The 20836-nt window shown below is 34.8% G+C and overlaps 1 protein-coding gene and 1 non-coding gene across 2 annotated transcripts in view; both read right to left on the reverse strand.

The window, feature by feature from the left end:
• Man2a1 (mannosidase alpha class 2A member 1) overlaps positions 1–20836 on the reverse strand; it is a 169705-nt gene that overhangs the window by 31960 nt on the left and 116909 nt on the right. Inside the window, exons 13-16 of the mRNA XM_074076978.1 lie at positions 17044–17209; positions 15511–15729; positions 14727–14849; positions 11844–11958 (exon numbers count right to left, since the gene is read on the reverse strand). Coding sequence (XP_073933079.1) covers positions 11844–11958; positions 14727–14849; positions 15511–15729; positions 17044–17209 — 623 coding nt within the window. The remainder of the gene's footprint in view (positions 1–11843; positions 11959–14726; positions 14850–15510; positions 15730–17043; positions 17210–20836) is intronic.
• LOC141424447 (U6 spliceosomal RNA) lies at positions 2862–2972 on the reverse strand. The gene has a single exon (XR_012449374.1). It is a non-coding gene; the product is annotated as a U6 spliceosomal RNA (small nuclear RNA).

Genomic DNA, 20836 nt, shown 5'->3' on the forward strand with positions numbered 1-20836 from the left:
ATGCAATGCTGTGTAGCAAATGAAAAGAATGGAAGTAGCTGTCTGTCTTGGAAGAGAGAAAGATCTGATGGAAAAAGCTAAATGTAGGGTAATAAAGTTTACCCTGAAAACAGACACAAAGACAATGGTCTACCTTTCCACAGGTATAGGGGTGTCTATGTGCATAATCTGCATTGTTTCTCCTGAGAAGTGCATGAGACAGATACCTTATGTTTGTATTGTGTGAAATTTTTGGCAAAAGAGTATGCATGCATGTTATTTGTATTTATAAAAATAATTTTAAGCATTTTAAAAAAGTATTTTCTTAGTCATCAGGGAGAAATGAAACCAAATAGGTCACACTTTGGAGGCTGGGCCATGCCACAGCTTCAAAAGCACAGCAACTCAGCTTTATTATCTTGGAGTCACTCTCAATATGATGATAGTCTCCCCAGAGCCTTCCCCCACAGGATGGATCAGGAAAGCAGGGAGAGAAAAGAAAGAGCATCACCCTCTTGACAGTTGCTTAGCACAGTCTAGAGACCCCAAATGGGTACTTCATAGAGCAGGGAGAGAAAGATGGAAGAACACCTATATCATGTCCCATGCCTGAAAGGTGGGGTAGAGGAACATCCAAGTAAAGACAGAATGCAGATGGAAAGCTGCAGCAAAAATGATGGCCTTTGTTGAAAATTGCACATCATTTCCTTTCCACTATTTACTCTCTTCCCCCAGTTAGAAGATCTTTGTACAATCTATCTAGAACAGCCTAATTCAACCCTGAACAATAGAATCTCCAAGTTAACCCAGCCCTTTCTACTTCTTTAGATCATTTCCTATTAACAATTTTGAAATGCAAAATATTATTTTCCAAGGAATATACTCTAACAAGACAGATAGCAATTCTACCATGCTAACAGGAAAGAGAGGAACAGCTTGGGAGAAACAGCAAAAGAATCTTACTCCTCAGTAAGAATCCAGTGTCCTATCAGTGGCTATTAGCATGTGATTAGGACAAGTCATTAGATTAAGATGGCCCATATCCATCTAGGAAAATGAAAAGCTACAGTAAGAACCTTAAAAGAGATATTTAAATCTTTAAACAAAAGTTTAACTGAAATCTAACATGGCTATCAAATCACAGAAAATAAATCCTTAAAAAAAATCCCCCATGTATTGCAGCACTATTCACAATAGTCAGGTTATGCCCCACTATTGACGAATGGATTAAGAAAATGTGGTATTTATACACAATGGAATTTTATGCAGCCATGAAGAAGAATGAAATGTTATCATTTGCAAGTAAATGGATGGAACTGGAGGACATCATTCTGAGTGAGGTTAGCCTGGCCCAAAAGACCAAAATTCGTATGTTCTCCCTCAAATGCGGACATTAGATCAAGGGCAAACACAACAAGGGGATTGGACTTTGATCACATAATAAAGCGAGAGCACACAAGGGAGGTATGAGGATAGGTAAGACACCTAAAACACTAGATAGTATTTGTTGCCCTCAACACAGAGAAACTAATGCAGATACTTTAAAGCAACAGAGGCCAATAGAAGAAGAGGACCAGTTAGTTCGAGAAGAATTAACTTAGAAGGTAACACACATGTACAGGAAATCAATGTGAGTCAACTCCCTGTATAGCTATCCTTATCTCAACTAGCAAAAACCCTTGGTCCTTCCTATTACTGCTTATATTCCCTCTTCAACAAAATTAGAGATAAGGGCAAAATAGTTTCTGCCCGGTAGCGAGGAGTAAGGGGGAGTTAGGGAGGGGGCGGGGGAAGGGGGTAGAAATGACCCAAACAATGTATGCACATATGAATAAAATAAAAATTAGAAAAAAAAATCCACCTAAGATTCAAAGCAAGCTCTTTGGTGAATATCCTGACAACATGGACTGTCAGACAAGATGGAACCTTGTTAATTGTCCTCATTCCTTTCCCTCTGTATGAGCAGACAGGGTGACTCACCAACACTTCACAGAAGTAGAACAATAACAGCTGTCATGAAAAACAAGGGCTGTTGATTTTGAGTATTTCCCTCTCCAATTCTGGAAGTATTCTGTTTTGCATTTAACTAATCAAAAGTAAAACAATACCTTTCCTATTATGTACTTACTTTTGTAACAGTGCTGTTCTTGTGAACTTTATTCAACTAATCTTGGAGTTGACAAGGTTATTAATTAACACACATTGTTTAGCTCCAACATGTACACTTAAATGACAATTCTCACAATGACAAATTGAGTGAATTAACACAGAAACGTTGCTTGTAAAAAATAAACATCACCTCGACTATACATTTTTAACAACTGTACTTATATCTACAAGTACCAAAATGGAAATGGTAATAATTCCTACCACTGGATGACCTTTTTTCCATGTTGATTTTCTCAACTTATCATCTGTTATTAGGTCTAATTTATCCTCTGAGGCACTGCTGATTTCCAGGTCTCTAAATGTTCACATTGATTATTTCTTCACAAGTGAAAATTTTAACATCTGCTTTCATAAATACAGATTTTAGCAAATTTCATTACAACACTCAAATTTTAAAACAAACAATGACTCAACATCACTTTGTTCTTTGTGTAAAACACTAGTAACTATTATCATGTATGAGTTTGGCACTGGTTAGCATATGTCATAACAATGTCAAAAAGTAAAGGTATTATAGGAAAGCTATAGCATTTTGATCATATGAACTGCAAATTTTGGGTAAAGATTATAACAGCCAGGTATGATACACTTAAAGCAGGCCTGAAAACTGAAAGATACCTAACAAAATTGGGGAGGTTTCTTTTAAAAACATTTATTTTTCTGAAACAACAGGTTTTTTTTTTTTTTTTGGAGCTCTATGTTTTCATATATTAAAAAAAATGGAACATTCCATGAATTTGTATGTCATCCTTGCACGGGAGCCATGCTATAATCTATTTTTTATTGTTCCAGTTTTAGTATATATGTGCTGCTGAAGCCAGCACTCTAAATTCTGTTTTGGAGGGCAGTACTTCATCGAATGGTTCTAACTGCAGAATAGATAATCCACATAGGTAAGGTCTAACTAAAGCTCTTCCTTAGGAGGTGAACAAAAGAGTTCACAACATGAGCCAGGCTTGGGCTGGTCTAGGACAAGGGAGAGAGCCCGGCTGGAACATTCATGCAGTTCATCTGCACTTCCTTATCACTGACAGTTACCCTGTACCCACTTACCTCCCATTCTCCCACGCATGATCCTTTCCCAGATGCCTTAGGCAGGAAGCTCAAACTACATATATCATTCCTCACCCCGTCTGCTGAAACAGTCCTGCCTTGGACATATCTGTTTCTTCCTTCTCTACCACTGTTTTAGTGTTTCTTCTCTTAATATACTAGGGAGAAGAGGAGGGAAAACAGAAGCAGACTTCTCATCCACCCCAACTCCCGTGGGTGCTGAGCAAAGATAATTTGAAATATGGGTATCTGACTTCACTTCAATGAATGAGCAACAAATTTATTTCAAAACATTTGGTTTCAATTGAAGAGATACCTAGGTTGTCAGGCACAGGCTAAAATTAATGTTTGAAAACCATCCCATGACTTTATGACATCTAACTCAGGAGTTCAAAGTGTTAAATGACATTTCTATAACAAAATTCCTCTAACAGGCTACTTACTTACATAAACAACACTCCTTTGCATGGATGCTTATAAAAGTAGTCATTGATTTTTTTTGGTGGGGGGCGGGGATGGGACTGGGGTTTGAACTCTGGGCTCTGTGCTTACAAAGCAGGTGCTCTATCACTTGAGCCACAACTCCAGCCCTAAAAGTATTCATTGAGACAAAAGTTTCCATTAAAATTTATAAAATAAGTTATCAAAAAGGTAATATATTTCTGCTGTTTTGAACATTTTATAGTATAATGTTTTATAACTCAATCCAGAAAATATTTAACACTCAGAACCTTAGGATGAATTTTTAAGACTTTAGTTTATATATACATACATACACAATTATTTTTTTCCAGAAAAATTGTAATGAGTAATGAAAGGTTGACAGATAAGACTCTAAAGCATAAAAACATTAAATTTATGGTAAAATTCTGTGGGGGAAGTACAATGGAAATATGAGTTCAAGTAGAAAAACACTTTTGAAATTTCTGACTGTTAAAGAAGAGACAGTGTAGGCTTTTAAAAAATGCCATGATTTAGCATCAAATGGCACCCTGTGGACATGCTTACTTTTAAATGTCACTATTTACAATACCAAAAATAACATTCTTTGCAATTATTTAAATGTATAAAGAAAAACTAGATGTCAACTTAAAAATATGTAAGTGATAGATTTCTTCAAACCTTACAGGAACCAGAGTTTGATCTAAACAACCCTACTTCATGCTTTGTGATTCTTTCTCTCCTTGCTGCCCACTGAAGTGAAATTTCTCCAAGACCTGGCTTCTCAAAAATCACTTACTTCGTCAAATTTTCCCCAAATCCACTGACACTCAATGACCATTTTTTCTCTTATAAACAGTGCTTGATTCATCTGGCTCACTCTTCTCTTAAGTAGATACAACAGTTATTATGTGAATATTGTATGTTATATGTATTGTATCTTCATGTGTATTAACTTAGTTATTCCTCCTAACATCCCTTGTGAGGTACACTCTATGACTGTCACAATTTCAGGATGATGAAATCAAAGATAGGCAGCAACCTGCACAAGGTCAAACACTGGTAAGCAGCAGGGCTGAATGTGAGCCTTTTCATTTTTCTTGTGCCTTCCTATATCCCCAAGCCCTTCCATCAGAGTTCAGTGTAGCACACATTTGTACAGTGATGGTGTTCCCCTGGGAAGGAGCTGTGTCTTCAACACAGCAGCTGCTGTCAAACAGCCCCCGAGGTAACCTCTCAGTCCCAGAATGTGTTTAGAATCCCTTAAAATAATCTCTCTCCCATGTCTGTAGGGAATAATCAGGTTCGACACACAGCTACTAATTTCAATTTTTTTAAAAGTTCCAATTAACAGGAAAAAAATTCTTAGCAGTCAATTGCATATTATGATATTCCAAAAATGTTTTAATTACCTAACTCTGCCTAGCCTTAACTTACTTAATGGTTTTTACTCTTAAATCAAACTAAATATAGACTGTGGCCCTGGGGGAAAATGGGAGATTGATTGCAAGCCATTTTAATATTCTTATGAACCTTTTTATAGAAATAAAAACAACTTCAATGAAGATCTGGGAGACTGTTTACAAATGGGGCGGATTCCAGGGATGGAAGCCCCAGATTTACACATCCTTAGAAGATAAATTTAGAAGGAGTCAAGCAAAAGAGACTTTATACGATTCTAAATTTTATGAAGACTCTTTGATGATAATTCCTAATTGGCCATCTACTCTTTTTATAGATTAAGAAACTGAGTCCCTAAGAAATTAAAAAGTTACTCTAGTTTGCTTAGGGGTGACACTAAGGATTTGAGTCTGAGGACACAGATCTCTAATTCCCAATGTAATATCTTACATGATTAATTAGATAAAACTCATTTCGACTCTCTGCAAGTTGAGAGTCATGTAATAAGTACACTTAGATTTATATATTCAAAACTGCTCAGAAAAAAACTAAGCAACTCTTTTTGATTGCTAACTACACCCATGCAAGCAAATTACTCAGTCATTTCAGTCAAAGGAAAGCCTTTCCTTCCATACTTTTTGATAGCAGTTCATTACATTTTACCTTCAGGCTACTTGCTTTCTTTTAGCAAGATCCATTATACATAGTGCTTTTGTAATACGTTGGTGGAAATGGGGCAAAAGTATTGCATTAAGATATTTCTCCTAAGGTTAAAACATGGTTTATACACACATACTCACTCACTTATAACCACCTGCCTACAGTTATGCTTGAAGCTATATATTGTAACAGATACGGGACCTGAACTTTTGCCAGAGAAAATGTACATGACACATCAGTAACTCACAGCGACCTAATTCTATAAAGTAGCTGTTGATGTCAGAAAACTAGGGCACTGAAGTCTATAATTGCAACTCTGAAGACAAATGAAGCCACAGTTAGCAATGTCACTTACTGGTCATTATGTTACTAAAAGGTGTGTGCTTTTGTGAATGTGCACAATCAAACATAAGACAAAGAGGTACAGGGGCTTTTGCTTACCTCATACTCTATCCTCGTACCCAAGATTAATCAAAAAAGTTAAAGTAACCCATTTAGTAATGCTTGATTATACTACAGGAAAAATTCCCACCTCCCCCACCTTTTACCCCATGAAATGTTACTTTTCTATAAACTAAATAATTTTTTTTGAAAAACATGAAATGTTTGTTTCCAAAAAGGTATTTCATTAAATTACATGTGCTATAAAATGGATTTCTCATTTAACCTGACATAAAGCAAAGAATTACTCATTAGAAATCTCTGAAATTGCTCTGATCTTCTAAAGCTTTGAAAGCTTCTGAACAAAATTTTATCTAATATTTCTAGAATCTTCGGAATGTGATGCCTAAGTGATAATAAAAAGAAAAACAGTGTTTTGTTTTGTTTCTTTTAGTAGTCTAAATGATGCTAAGAGAGACCTTTCCACTGTACTTCTAATCATTTTTTTCAAATCTGAAAAGTACACAGAGACACTGAAGCTAAATATCATATGAAAAACAACCCTACATTGAACCAAGGCCTTGCAACAGTTTTTTTCAAGATCAATAATGGCCAAACAGTTTGTGTAATTTGGCAAGTACTATTTAATTTTTGTTCTTTCATTTTGTTTTCTCCCAAAGCTTATATTGGGCAAAAGTTACTTTAGGGAGAAAAAGAACAAAACTCAACTAAGAGACTGAGAACTGTAAGGATATTTTGTTAGATTAGTATTACTTTAATTTTTTGGAAGAATGTTTCCATAAACTGAATTTGAAACGTTTAATACAGACACTCAATAAAGACAATCTGTAATATTTACTGTTTCTGTTTATTCTTGTTGGTGAGAAATAATAAAAATCTTTTGTATAATTAACTGGGTTAGTGACCAAGTAGAGTTACATCATGTTAACAAAAAATATTAATAGTCTCTCTCTCCCCAACTCCTAATTTGTCCTAGATCAGAAATTTGGTACTAACAACAAACACATTCTACTCACTAGCATTTATCCAATAACTACACGGTTCAAATTACAGGAAGTAAAACTAGCATATATAAAAAATAGTAAGTTAAATTTGAGAATAAATATTTTTATTATTTTAAGAAATACTAAGAGTTAGTCTACACCACCCACAGAGTGGGAGAAAATATTTGCCAGCTACACATCAGACAAAGGACTGATAACCAGAATATATAGGGAGCTTAAAAAACTAAATTCTCCTAAAATTAACGAACCAATAAAGAAATGGACAAGTGAACTAAACAGAACTTTCTCAAAAGAAGAAACTGAAATGGCCAAAAAACACATGAAAAAATGCTCACCATCTCTAGCAATAAAGGAAATGCAAATTAAAACCACACTAACATTCCACTTCACCCCTGTTAGAATACCATCATTAGCAACACCACTAACAACAGGTGTTGGCGAGGATGCAGGAAAAAAGAAACCCTCTTATACTGCTGGTGGGAATGTAAACTAGTACACCACTCTGGAAAAAAATTTGAAGGCTACTTAAAAAGCTAGACATTGATCTACCATTTGATCCAGCAATACCACTCTTGGGGATATACCCAAAAGAATGTGACACAGGTTACTCCAGAGGCACCTGCACACCCATGTTTATTGCGGCACTATTCACAATAGCCAAGTTATGGAAACAGCCAAGATGCCCCACCACTGAAGAGTGGATTAAGAAAATGTGGTATCTATACACAATGGAATTTTATGCAGCCATGAAGAAGAACGAAATGTTATCATTCGCTGGTAAATGGATGGAATTGGAGAACATCATTCTGAGTGAGGTTAGCCTGGCCCAAAAGACCAAAAATCATATGTTCTCCCTCATATGTGGACATTAGATCAAGGGCAAACACAACAAGGGGATTGGACTTTGATCACATGATAAAGCGAGAGCACACAAGGGAGGGGTGAGGATAGGTAAGACACCCAAAAAACTAGATAGCATTTGTTGCCCTCAACGCAGAGAAACTAAAGCAGATACTTTAAAGCAACTGAGGCCAATAGGGAAAGGTTACCAGGAACTAGAGAAAAGGTTAGTTCAAGAAGAATTAACTTAGAAGGTAACACACATGCACAGGAAATCAATGTGAGTCAACTCCCTGTATAGCTATTAAAATTATCAAAATTAGAGATAATTTTGATAATAGTTTCTGCCGGGTAGCGAGGGGGTAGAGGGGAAAAGTGAGGAGGAGGGGGGGAAGGGTAAGGGAGGGGGTGGGGGAAGGGGAGAGAAATGACCCAAACATAGTATGCACATATGAATAAAATAAAAATTAAAAAAAAAAGAGTTAGTCTACAAAAACATGAAAGTTGCCCAAAGGTTTCTTTGCACCTGAGACAAAAAGGCACCTTTTGTCTATGCATTTTGATCAGCTATTCAGTCACCTGGTTTACAGGAAGCTGAAGTTCAGAATGTTAAAGAGCTTTCAGTTTATTCTGAACAGAGATGGGTTGGAAATGCATAACCAAACCACTAAAGATAGTTGCAATGCCTACAGTCAAACACTCACATCTCTATCACAGTTCTTGAATAGTAGATTCATTAAAACCTCAATAAACCAGAGTCCAGATGAAACAAATCCTCAGGCAATGGTACAAGAGTTCAGATGGAGGTGGGTCACCAAGACTAGGGCAGAAAGGCAAAATCTCCACAGTGGGGCTAATCTTTTCCTAGAGGGAAAATGCTGATAGGAGCTCAAATGCAAATGGAAGGGGATATAGCTTGAAGAAAGCCTTTCAGAAGACTCTGGTATCTTATCTGCTACCAACTACTTTCATGTTACAAAAATAAGTAAATAAATGCTCTGGGCTAGAAACAAAAAAAGGTGTATTTGTCACTTCAAGTTTATATATCCCAATTTCAGGTTTAATCCAGGCTACCAGAATAAAACTCTTACAGAAAAGCACTCTAAGTTAACTTCACATTGCAGTTATTTATCTGTCATTTCCCACAAACTTCTAAAGCTCCCTGTTTTTAAGCTACAAAAATCTAATATTGGCATAAAAATACGTATCAGCCCAAGTTTATTCTACCCATTGAGAAATCCAGAGGCAACACAAAGTATGCATGTTTATTTTTTTATTATGGTAATATTCTTAGTGCCCTACTCGAAACAACTTCCATCTCTTAACTAATTGAAGTGCATTTTAAAATTATTTCCATTACCTAGATGTCAGATGGAGAGTTCAAGAACTGGCACAAAACTGAATTTTGACATATGAAAATATTTATCTAGCAACAAATGAACAAACTATGACTACAGAAAAAAAGTGAGAATAGATAAGAACCAAGACTTCAATGGTGACTTGAATGACAAGAATGGTCAGACTGGTGATAAAGGAGAGGAAGGGACCAGCCCAATAGGCTATGTCTCTAAAACCTAAGCCTCTGTACCCAAACACCAAGGAAGAAAGGAGAAAACAAACTAGGAAGGAAACACACAAGACAAGAACTTTAAAGCAGAGCAAAGAGGCAGAAGCCAATACAGCAAATAGAAATGAACCACACTAGCCAGGCGCCGGTGGCTCACGCCTATAAACTCTAGCTACTTGGGAGGCTGAGATTGGGAGGATCAAAGATTGAGTACAGTCCAGGCAAATAGTTCAATGCTGAGGGTAACAGAGACACAGCTGGAAGGATAGAATCTCAGTCAAATCCCCGGTTCTTGCTGAAGAGCTGTTCACCAACCACTGGAGAATTCAGTACCCATGGGGGATAGGAGGAAAGGAAAGATGGCAACCTGTTAGTTCTGATGAATACCATTTGTTGGAATAAGTAAGCTGGCAAGTCAGTCTATTAATTTTCAAATCAAGCTCTGAGGTAAGATAGTAGGGTAAGCTACAGCCACCAGCAGAAGAAAAGGGCCATCTACTTGGTGATATGAGAAAAACCACCTGGTGATACAATGTCCAGAGGCCCTGGATGAAAATGCCAGAGATCCAGTGACATTGATAGATGTGATTAAATAAAAGGAAACACTAGGAAGGAAATATAATTGACTAAGAGGTTGAGAGGTTGGAATTTTAGGATGAGTGGCTTCAGCATTTATTCTAAGACACAGCCTATCTCTAAATACAAATGATGAAAAACAAGGGTAAATCAGACACATATCTGTGCCAAAGTATGTGCCATGCTGTACTCAAGGAAGAACTTTCTTGCGGAAAGGGGAAAATAAGAAGGGTGGCAAGAAAAGGTAATAGAGGGGGTGAATATGATCAAAGTACATTATATGAATGTATGAAAATGTCATAATGAAACCATTACTATGTACAGTTAATATACACTAATAAAAAAGCTTATAGATAAGCACATTCTCTGTGTGATCTTTTCCATCTACAAAATGAAACTTTTGGTGATACGTGAAAATGTAATTTCAGAGCTTTCAGAGGTGGCTTACCCAAGAGTATAAAGTGATAACTAAGAACACTGTTTTTAACTTATCAGATGTTTTAGGAAACTCAATAAAAGATTATTTCAGAACTACAGGCTTTCCTACAGGTAGAAAAGTGACGACAAAGAAGTCACACTTAAGACATGAAGTTAGTGCCCAGTATTGTTTCCCACTTCCAAAAGACCTTTCCCTTCTTGGTTTAACCTAGAAATCATGTATTATTCTAATAACACGTCTTCTTACCTAAGAGGGTTGCATGAGAAAAGTTTGCCCATACCTAAGATCCTCAGCAAAGGCAATGCTAAGGAAATTTGAAGTAACAAAGTTAAGTACAAGCAAAATTGTATTTAGATGGCAAAATCAGAAAATTTAATGCAAGCTCTCTAAAAGAAATTCTTTGGACATAATATCCTTTCCTTCTTCATAATATCTAAAAAACAATCAGTGCCTGTCAACAGAGTTTATCATTAGTTGTTGAAATCTTTTATTTTCTATCTGTATGAAGAGTCAGGGAAAGAGTATTTTCCTTTTTCTAATTTTTTCAGCTTAGCTGAAAGTAAAGATAACTTAAAGTGGCATTTTTGTAAGGACCCTTTCTCAGAGAGTTGATCACCTGGTAAATGGCCTGGTTATTAGAATTAAATTTGGGGTAGGAAAAATACTCCATTTTAAAAACATTGAATTCCAAGTCACTAACGTAACTGTATATGTGGGCGTTGGGAAACCATAGCTCAACCTGGACAGAGCCCATGAAAGGACAGGTCAATTGCCCAGGAGTAAGTTCATAAAAGGATCAAATGCTTATTTCCTGTTATTCTGATTTATAATGCCACTCAATATTCCCTAAAAGTAATAAACAACTGACTCATTTTGTACTGCACCAGATAAACAGCTATAAAGAAACAAAACTACTTCAGAACATTTTTTTTCCAGATATATTCCTATGGTAAATGTTATTGCAGTACATTCTACATTTAAGGAGGCAGGTGTTCTCTCTCTCTCCTTCTCTTTCCTTCTCTCTCTCTCTCTCTCTGTGTATATGTACATTTCACAGTTAAGTCAGTCTACTAATTGAAATCCACATATGATATTATTCTATTTTATACAACAACACAAAAACACTGTACCATTTTCAAGTCTTAACAATAAGTTTTCTAGTTAATAAAAATCATAATACAAATATAAAGTTTTAAAAGATTAAATCATTTTTAAAAGTCAATTGTTAATTTATTAAAAATAATACAAGAAAAGCAAGAATCCAAGAACCAGTATAGGAATGTTTCACAACTGTGTTTGTCTGTTTGCTTACCCTGTATGTTGTACAATCGGACTTTGTGAGTTACATGATCAAAAAAGCAGGTCACTTCTGAATAGATCCTTCCACGTGTCACTCTGACAAAGGGCAGATTTTGGGAAACATATGGCTGAAGAGGAAATGACATTTTTGGCAAAATTATTTTGACTTCTAAACATTTCCAAGAAATGTTTATCATAGTTTATAAAATGACAAATACATATTCCCTAATACTTACAATTTGAAATGAGAACCAAATCTTTTAACAGACCAGAATTTTAATTTTTATTACGCATATATATATATATATATATGCGTAATAAAAATTGAATGCAAGCTTTTGTTTAAAACAAACCCACTTTTTAATAAGTTTTTTATTATAAAAATTGCTGACTACTTACAAATGCTTACAATTTGATTGGCTTATATGGTCTACAAATATTTTCCCCAGCTACAAAACTTTGCAATTAAAATTCTCCTATATTGTCCATACAGTTGCTTATTGCAAATAATAATTTGATAGCAGCAACATTTTCCCAGGCAAGCATTTATTATAGCCAGGGACCCTTAATGTTAGGGGTTCAGGGCAGTGGTAAGGATGGCAGTAGAATGTCAGCTAAGCAAAGAGGAAGCAGGATTCAGAAACAGTTTAATCATAGTGAGGTTTACTAAGCTACAAAACATTCTGCCCCTGTATGTGAAAGAACTAGTTGAATATAAAGTGAATTTACAAACTTGGGGAAAAAAAAAAACTTCTTAGAAACCATTGGTTCCATTTTCGTTACTTAAAATCTAAATTCAAGGAAATACAGAAATGCAGCATATGACATATGTGAATTGGTAACATATTTAAAGCACTGATGAAGAACTATATTTTAAGTATTAGATACTTTAGCTCAACAACAGCATATAATGTGAACTACTGAGGCCGTGTAGTATGCTCAGAATGGTATAATTTTACTTCATACCTACCTCTTTGGCTAGAGAAAATATTATGAAGTTAATAAAATAATAACACTAGCTTACAATGTTCTTGTACCAAATTACCACATTGTCTAGGAAGTGTGTGTATGTAGGGGTGAGAACCTGAGATGGTGATTTCTGAGCTCCTATCTTTTTCTGAAACATTCAGTCCCTCTCTCTGTTATATTATGTTTTATTCCTTATAAATTTCTGACAATTCTCTTTATAATTCTAGCTGACATTACAGATATTTAAAGATAAAATATACCCCACCCATCACAACAATAAAGGAAAAAAAGATAAAATAGTTTTAAATAGTTTAATTACTATTATTGATGCATAATATTCCATAGCACAGCTATGTTTTCTTTTCAATATAAGAATAACCAAAACACTGCGCATCCAATGACAAAAGCTGAAAAGTGAGAAAACACTGAAACAACTAACACTTATGATCTACTGCACCTCGTAGGATGGCTCCTAGAACTTACCCCTAATTCTTCACTGACTTAAAAAACACAAACAACAACCTAAGTTGAGCCCGTGGTGTAGCCTACACAATCTCTAAAAATCTCACACTTGATTTTGGTTTACAGGATTCCCTAAATTTTGGAAAAGGAACTTTTTCAGAAGATACCAAACATTAAGAACACTTAACTGGTCTTGACGAAGGGAAAACCTACAAAGGTAGAAAAGCATAGGAAGAAACTAAAGAAAAAAACATATAGAATTGACTACACAAAAATTACAAACAATTAGAAAAATAAATAATGGACAAATTAAATGGCACATGATGGAAATTTTGAAACATACAAGGAAAAGAATTTTACTGTATATACAATATGAAGTACTTAAGATCAATAGGACACACCAATAGAAGAATGACCAGAAAACATAAATAGAAAAACTCAAAAAACTATTGAAGACGAATGAATGCAGAAAAAAACAATCTCTTAGGAATCCCAAAATGTTAATAGGAAAATAATTTTCTATTAATCTGTTATTATAGGCGAAGCTTCTAATATAGCTAATTCTTAGTGGAATGGGACATTAAAGAATTACTCAAAAACCACTGGAGGGAATAAATACTTAGATAATCTTTTAGAGAGAAGATAAGCAGTATGCCTAAAAAAGCCTTAACGGACTTCATACACTGAGACAAAAAGATTTTTTTAGAAAGTTTTTCTGATAAGATAATCAGAATTACACAAAGAAGAAGGCAACAAAGAAAGCTTATTATATAATACCGGTGGTGGAGGATAGGGAGAAAGTATACATGCAACATTGGTAAATTCTTCAATACAAGAGTGTATATTAAAATTGTGTCTAAAAAGCATACCACCCAATTGTGAATATTGTTATGAATGAAAACTAAAAATATAAATACACAAAGACAAAAACTGAGAATGAGAGAATAGATATGCCTACAATAAAAGATAATGAAACAATACATAAAAATGTGGGCAGTGGTTTTCATGGAGTTTGGACTAGTTGGTTAAGTTTTATTTTTTTCATTTTAGTTTTCTACATTTTCAAAACATGCCAGAGTTTACATATACTACTTTTATAGTCAAAGGTGGAAAAACTGTTCTATAAGAGTGCTAAAAGTTAGGGAGAAATGGCCCAGTGAACCAATCTATTTTTCTGAGAGGGTAGGTATTTTTATTTTTGTACATCTAAAACACCACAAAAGCATCCGAACCCTAAATCAAATTTACCTTCTTTCCAGGGAGAGCACTTGTTCTTTTTCTCATCCTAACTGAATTCCAACTCTGACACATTATTTATTTAACTTTCAACTACACATTGGAGCCAAAAGTTTATCCATCCTAACACATGAGCAGATAAAACTAATGAGACACACTTACTTTTTTCCTCAAGACTCTGTCCATAAGTATTTATTCCACTCATCAGCATATCATCAGCACTACTCACCTGGGCCTTACCATCAGGTAGGAAGAGGTAGGCACCACTTTTGTCTCTTTTATTTGTGGTCCCATACCATAAAAATTGTACTTTTACTTCATGGTCTTTGCCATCTTCTTTAGTTCTCATTTTCTAAACAAACAAACAAAAAAATTAAAACAACTCACTACTGAATTGTTAATTATATTGCATCTGATTCCACGTATATGTCAATTTGAAAAAGAAAACTACCCCAGAATAGGATAATGAATACTAATGTAAGCCTTTAACACCAGAAATTCTTGGTTGGACACCAAAATTTTAAACTTAGCCTCAGGCTTTTATAACTTTCACAATGAGAACACAAGGTCAGAACACACATTATGAAGGAACAAGAAACTACACATGAGCAGAGCTCTATACCAGTACTTCTCAAACCTTCTGTGGAAGAAGATTTATTTCCAGTATTTTTGAAAAATATAGTAAAAGTAAATTAAAAATTAGAATCAAATCAACGATTAACATGATAAGCCACATACACATTCAATGTTTTATTATTAGATTCAATAAGCATTTTGCTGTCAAACTGCTTTCAAAGTTTCCACAAACATTTACAATTTCCATACTTATCAGCCACAAACAGCACTAACCCACAGGTCACACCTATGAGTCACAAGTGGTCACTGAGAGTACAGATGGCTGCTCACCAAATACTCCCACAGTATCTAGGAAAGACATTTTCCCCTGTGCATGGTAATCAGCACATGTAAAAGTGGTAAGTTTTCTATGAATTTCAGAATTATTCAGAACATACCTCCATAAGCCCAAATCGATCAAACCAAAGTGCAACGAAGGAGTTCTCCAGAGTTATGGCATCCATATCTTTTATCATATTCTTTATGTTAAAAATTTCATTTTCTTCTATTTTATCTTTATACAGGACATAATCAGCCAAATGTGAATTTGAACTTTCTGATTCTAAAATCTTATACACTTTCAGTCCCAAAGGTGGTGTGTGTGCTATAAAAGAAATCTATAAAAGATAGGGGAGACAATTTCAAAGGAGAAATGTTATTGGTTAAAAATAATAAACTACCATAATTTTTAAAAAGAGGACATAATACTATTCTATAAATATTTTTGATAACTTGTGGGTATAGTATCCATTTACATCTGTTTATTCAGTGATTACATTATAGGATGATAGGCTTATCAAACACAATGTTTTCATCCCATATGTGAAATTATATGACCATCTTAAGTTGTTCTACAGTGTTCTTAATAGGTGCTCAGAAGAGAAAATTCTTCGTGAAAGTGAGGCCTTACTGTAAACAGTTTTTTTATTAGAAATCCTTTTTGTGAAATTACAATATTTCAGTGCAATATTACACTTACTAAAATGGTAAGTATAGTTTTATAAATATTATAGACATTAGTTCAGTTGGCACCAGCCATCAAATGCTTAAGGTTTAGCACACATAGAACAAGCATGGAGAATGTACACAGTATAGGATGTGATGCCTGCCTTCCAGGAGTTGTTCTGTTTTCTAGATGGGATGCTTCCTGAAAAATGTGACCAAAACTTGGACTGTACTTTCCCATTCTATCTACAGGATTATGCATTTATCCTTGCAGCCAGAATTGACTTTTGACAAGAAGTAATTCCCTTTTAGAGTTCTTTGTTTATTATGGCTATGTCTCAAGAAATTTAAACTCTAAATGACCAATGTTATGAGGCTTAGTTTAATATTGCTTATTCTAAGAAATTTTCACATGTCAAAACACACACACACACACACACACACACACATACATTACTTGAGTCCAAATTTTCCATAATCTCATCTCAGACAAAAAGCATCTTAATTATCTTAGGGGGACTCTGTTCCATAATATATTTGTCAACTTTGCAAAGAAAAGTTGAAACTATCCAAAATTATTAAGAAAGGTGGTGGTATTTATCTCGGTTTCATTATGCATCATTGTCATTGAGCTAGAGCAAAAATTCAAAGTTTTATGCCTAACAATTCCTTCTTTACTTTAGAACCTGGCTAACAATATTCATACTTAAAAAGATATGCAACATACAAATCACACTAACATGTCACTTAATAATAGCACACAATTTTCCCACTAACATTAATAAAACATTTTGGGAAATGCAGGATTTATTCTTCCTCTGGTGTCATTTATCTTCCCAGTAAACCCCTTGGTATTTACAATTTTCATCTCTTCTCATACACCAACATGATCGCTCAATGGACCCACCGTGGGGTATTATACAGTCATAAGCTTTATACCATATGCTATATCTTTTCTAAAACAATGTGTCTGTGGCACAACATACCTCATAAGCTGTTTTTGAGATGGTTCTTTCATCACTCCAAACCGCGCTGACTTGAACCTCCACAGGTTTTCCTGAGTCTGACAGCACTTGCACTGTGGGGGAGCTCACATAGACTGAAACCACTGAGTTTCGGGCTTGCTCTAAAGGGTTATAGACCACAAGGTATCTGCAAAAACAATTTTGTCACTATTGGGATCTCAAAAATATTTTTACTTCTTTCCCACTCTTTGTAAGACCTTACTTCAGTCATACCACCAACATGTGAAGAAGGATTAAAATGAACATTCTGGTAGAGCTTTTATAGAACCAGCATCTCCTTCACGACAAATATCACACAGTACAAAGGGTAATAAAATAATGATTAAAAAGCACTTCCTAAAAACATAGGATATTTTCTAAATGGAAGACATTAACACACTTGTAAAAAACTTTTTTTGTATCCCAGAAAACGACATATAAGTACAGTTTAGTCATCAGCCTGAAAGAATCAGCACTATGAAACTAATATCCTGATCCCTGCCTAATTTCACTAAATTTTTAAAAAATTCATAATTTACCTTTGCAATTTAGCCACCATCTGTTCCACTTAAAAATGTGATATCTATTTCTGACCACTAAAAAATAAATATTATGACTCTATGTGTAGATATCTTAATTCACATGTATATTTTTATATACAAAGTATATTAAATATGAAATATATTTTATGTATAAAATAAAAGAAGGAGCCCTTTTGAAGAAACTTGGTTGTGGAAAAAAGGTTACTTGAAGTGCATCTACTTATAATAAGGGCAAAATGTGATGATAAATATTGGCGAAAAAAGATTTGGTGGGGACTTTGATGAAGAACAATTAAAACTATTAAAGTAATTTCTGGCAGTATTTGTTACTATATATAATTCTTAGTCTGAACAAAAAAGTGAATGAACTGAGATTTTTGGTAGAATTTTTCTAATACTTTATATTAGCACATTAAGACATTCTTCACATCACATTAAATTTTTACAGGATGGTTTCAAACATAACTATTTGTAAGAGATATCTGAAGAAATCATAATTTTGCCTAAAGACCTCTTTCAATTCTCTCACATTCAAGTAATTCTCCACTGAAGTACCCAACATCCTGATGTTCTCTCTATCAGAATTCTGCCAGATCCTCACTGTTTCACGGTTCTGCCTATGAGAAACAACATTCTACACCATCAGGTGACAGGCCTCAGGGAACTTGCATCCTTTGCATGATTTATGATTTTACATTAAAATCAACTTATATCACCAAATAAATCAGAATATTTCAATGAGAATGCTTGACAAATACTATTCACTGATTCACTAGTGAATAGTTCTATGATCTGAAATATTTTGTTTTCCTTGACAAATCTGTAACTGCAGAAACACAGACCCTATAGTTAGATAATAACTGCCTCTCCCACAGAGTACATAATAGCTATAGAAAACAGAAACAAGTTAGTATCTGTTTACCATAATACATCAGAAAGACTACTAGTCTTCTTTCATCTGCATGTGCTTCCTATACATTTTTACTTTCATATGCATTATAAATCACTCAACAACAAATAAAATGAATACCTACAGTGACCAAAGTAAGCAAAAGAGTATAAGAAAGAACGAAGGAAAAGAAAGAGGACATACTACAAAATCTGTAAAACATTTTCACCTATCAATTGCTTACTGGGAGAAAGAGCTATGGTTTAAACAATACTCTGAGATATGGAAGATCTAACTTGCATCACTTGTTTCAATTGATATTCCATAACACAGAAGAATAGATGAAGGAAGCTATGCAGTCACAAACATTCACAAAGAACACTATACCTCCTACCATTAGATAAAACCCTGTTTTATGCCTAGAAGCAACTCTCAAGGAAAGCGGGGATGGTGCCCCTTCAATAGGGGTGCTCAAAACACTTTTCTGATAGACTTAGCAACCTATTTGCACCCTCATAATATCCCTTGCTAGCTACAGCTTATATTTCAGCTGATAGTTGTCCCATCTTAAAAACATCGGGAAAATCATAACTGCCAAGATACAGTGTTAACAGTGGAAGTGTGCCATGTTTCTAATGGGCATTAAGGAAGAATGGTTAATTGCCACTAATTCTCTGCACAAAAGAGAAACCCCAAATGAGTGATCTATATTATTGGGACCCACAGTTCCAAGATGTCTACAAAGCTAGGATATGAATAACGCTAGAAAACTGTGGCCTGCAGGCATACCCAGGCACTGATAGAACACAAAGCCTAAAAGAACTGCTAGAAGATTCTTTGGATTTTCTACTACTCAGAGTTGATCATGAAGGTTGAGATAAAATGTAACATGTGCTCAAGCAATAAATTAGGTAATAAGTGTCTGGAACGCCGATTCGTTTGCATGGAAAATATACTTAAAAATAATAATTTTAACCATATATTTGGTTGTGCCACATTAAATCACTTTTTATTGTAAGTTGTGAACTAGGTTCTGTTTTGTTTCACTTAAATAGTTAATTAGTATTTGACCATAATGATGTTTCTACTGTACTGAATGATTATGTAATTATCACACAAAGAATTTATTTGAAAAATAAATGTGGAGTATATAGTAATACTGCACTAAGAAAATAATTTTTAGCATAATTAGAGATACACAGCATGTTCTTCAAGTGCATCGGAGTACAAATTTATCTGACACACATACAAACTCCTATCTATATACATTTTAAGTGGAGCACAGAGAAAACATAAACATAAATTATATTTCCCTTAGAAATAAGTACACTATCACAAATAAAATTTTATTGTCATTATAAGGTCTGGTAGTGAAGCATTTGTTATGGTGCCAATAACCTAAAATATGAGTTTCTTAAGAACTTCAGTTGTAACTGAATTCAACAACTTTCAATATCATAACAAACTATTGCTCACTTACTGAAAATTAACAATACTTGATCCACACTAACAAAACAGTATTATTCATATCTTGAAAATGGCGAGGGTTAATAATGACTTTACCTACAAAATAATTTCATAGGAAACTCAGAGCTTTTTGAGAGCAATTTCCCCTCCAATTTCCCACAAATAAGCATTAATTTCTTAGCTATTATCTGTCACCAGGTCATGTCCAGCCTCCCAGTTCTCATTGTGACACCAGACCCTAACAACCTGGGGTTATAGGCAATTAATTCTCTACATATAAAGAACAACTCTCATCTCATGAAGTAGAAAACACTCATTTGTTACCTGTCAATCAAATAACAAAACAGAAAATGTTGTACTTTGGGAGAAAAAAGAATGGAGAAAAATGGAAGGACATCCACATGATCAAGTCAAACTGGGAATTACTTTATGGAAGAACTGTAATTCCACTGTAAACATAGTTCTGTCCTTGAAAAATCTACCAAGGATGAATATGTTCAAAGTTCCTTCAATCATTTTGCAGAAGCAATTAGTTGAGAAAGGCAGCTAGAGCAATCCCTGAGTCCCCTCTGAAACAAATTTAAATCAGGGCCCAAAGATGTAAACAATACACTAAGACCATGTAGGCTTCCTTCTCAGACTGACAAAGGATGGGGAGAAAGGAATACTTCCCTTGGTCAATGGGACTTTGAAGTTATTATTCAGAGTGCTTCTTGTTGTCTGGGACAGTCTCAGGACTGAATGGGCAACATAGGAGGCACAGCCTTTCATCCTTCCCATAAGAAAACTGCAGTTCAGCAAGATTAGCTGTATTGCCAAGACCCACCCAGCTAAAAACACCACAAAAGGGCTTAGAACCCAGAGCCATCTTCTTAAC

The sequence above is a fragment of the Castor canadensis genome, chromosome 6 (assembly GCF_047511655.1).
Source record: "Castor canadensis chromosome 6, mCasCan1.hap1v2, whole genome shotgun sequence".
Lineage (NCBI taxonomy): Eukaryota > Metazoa > Chordata > Mammalia > Rodentia > Castoridae > Castor > Castor canadensis.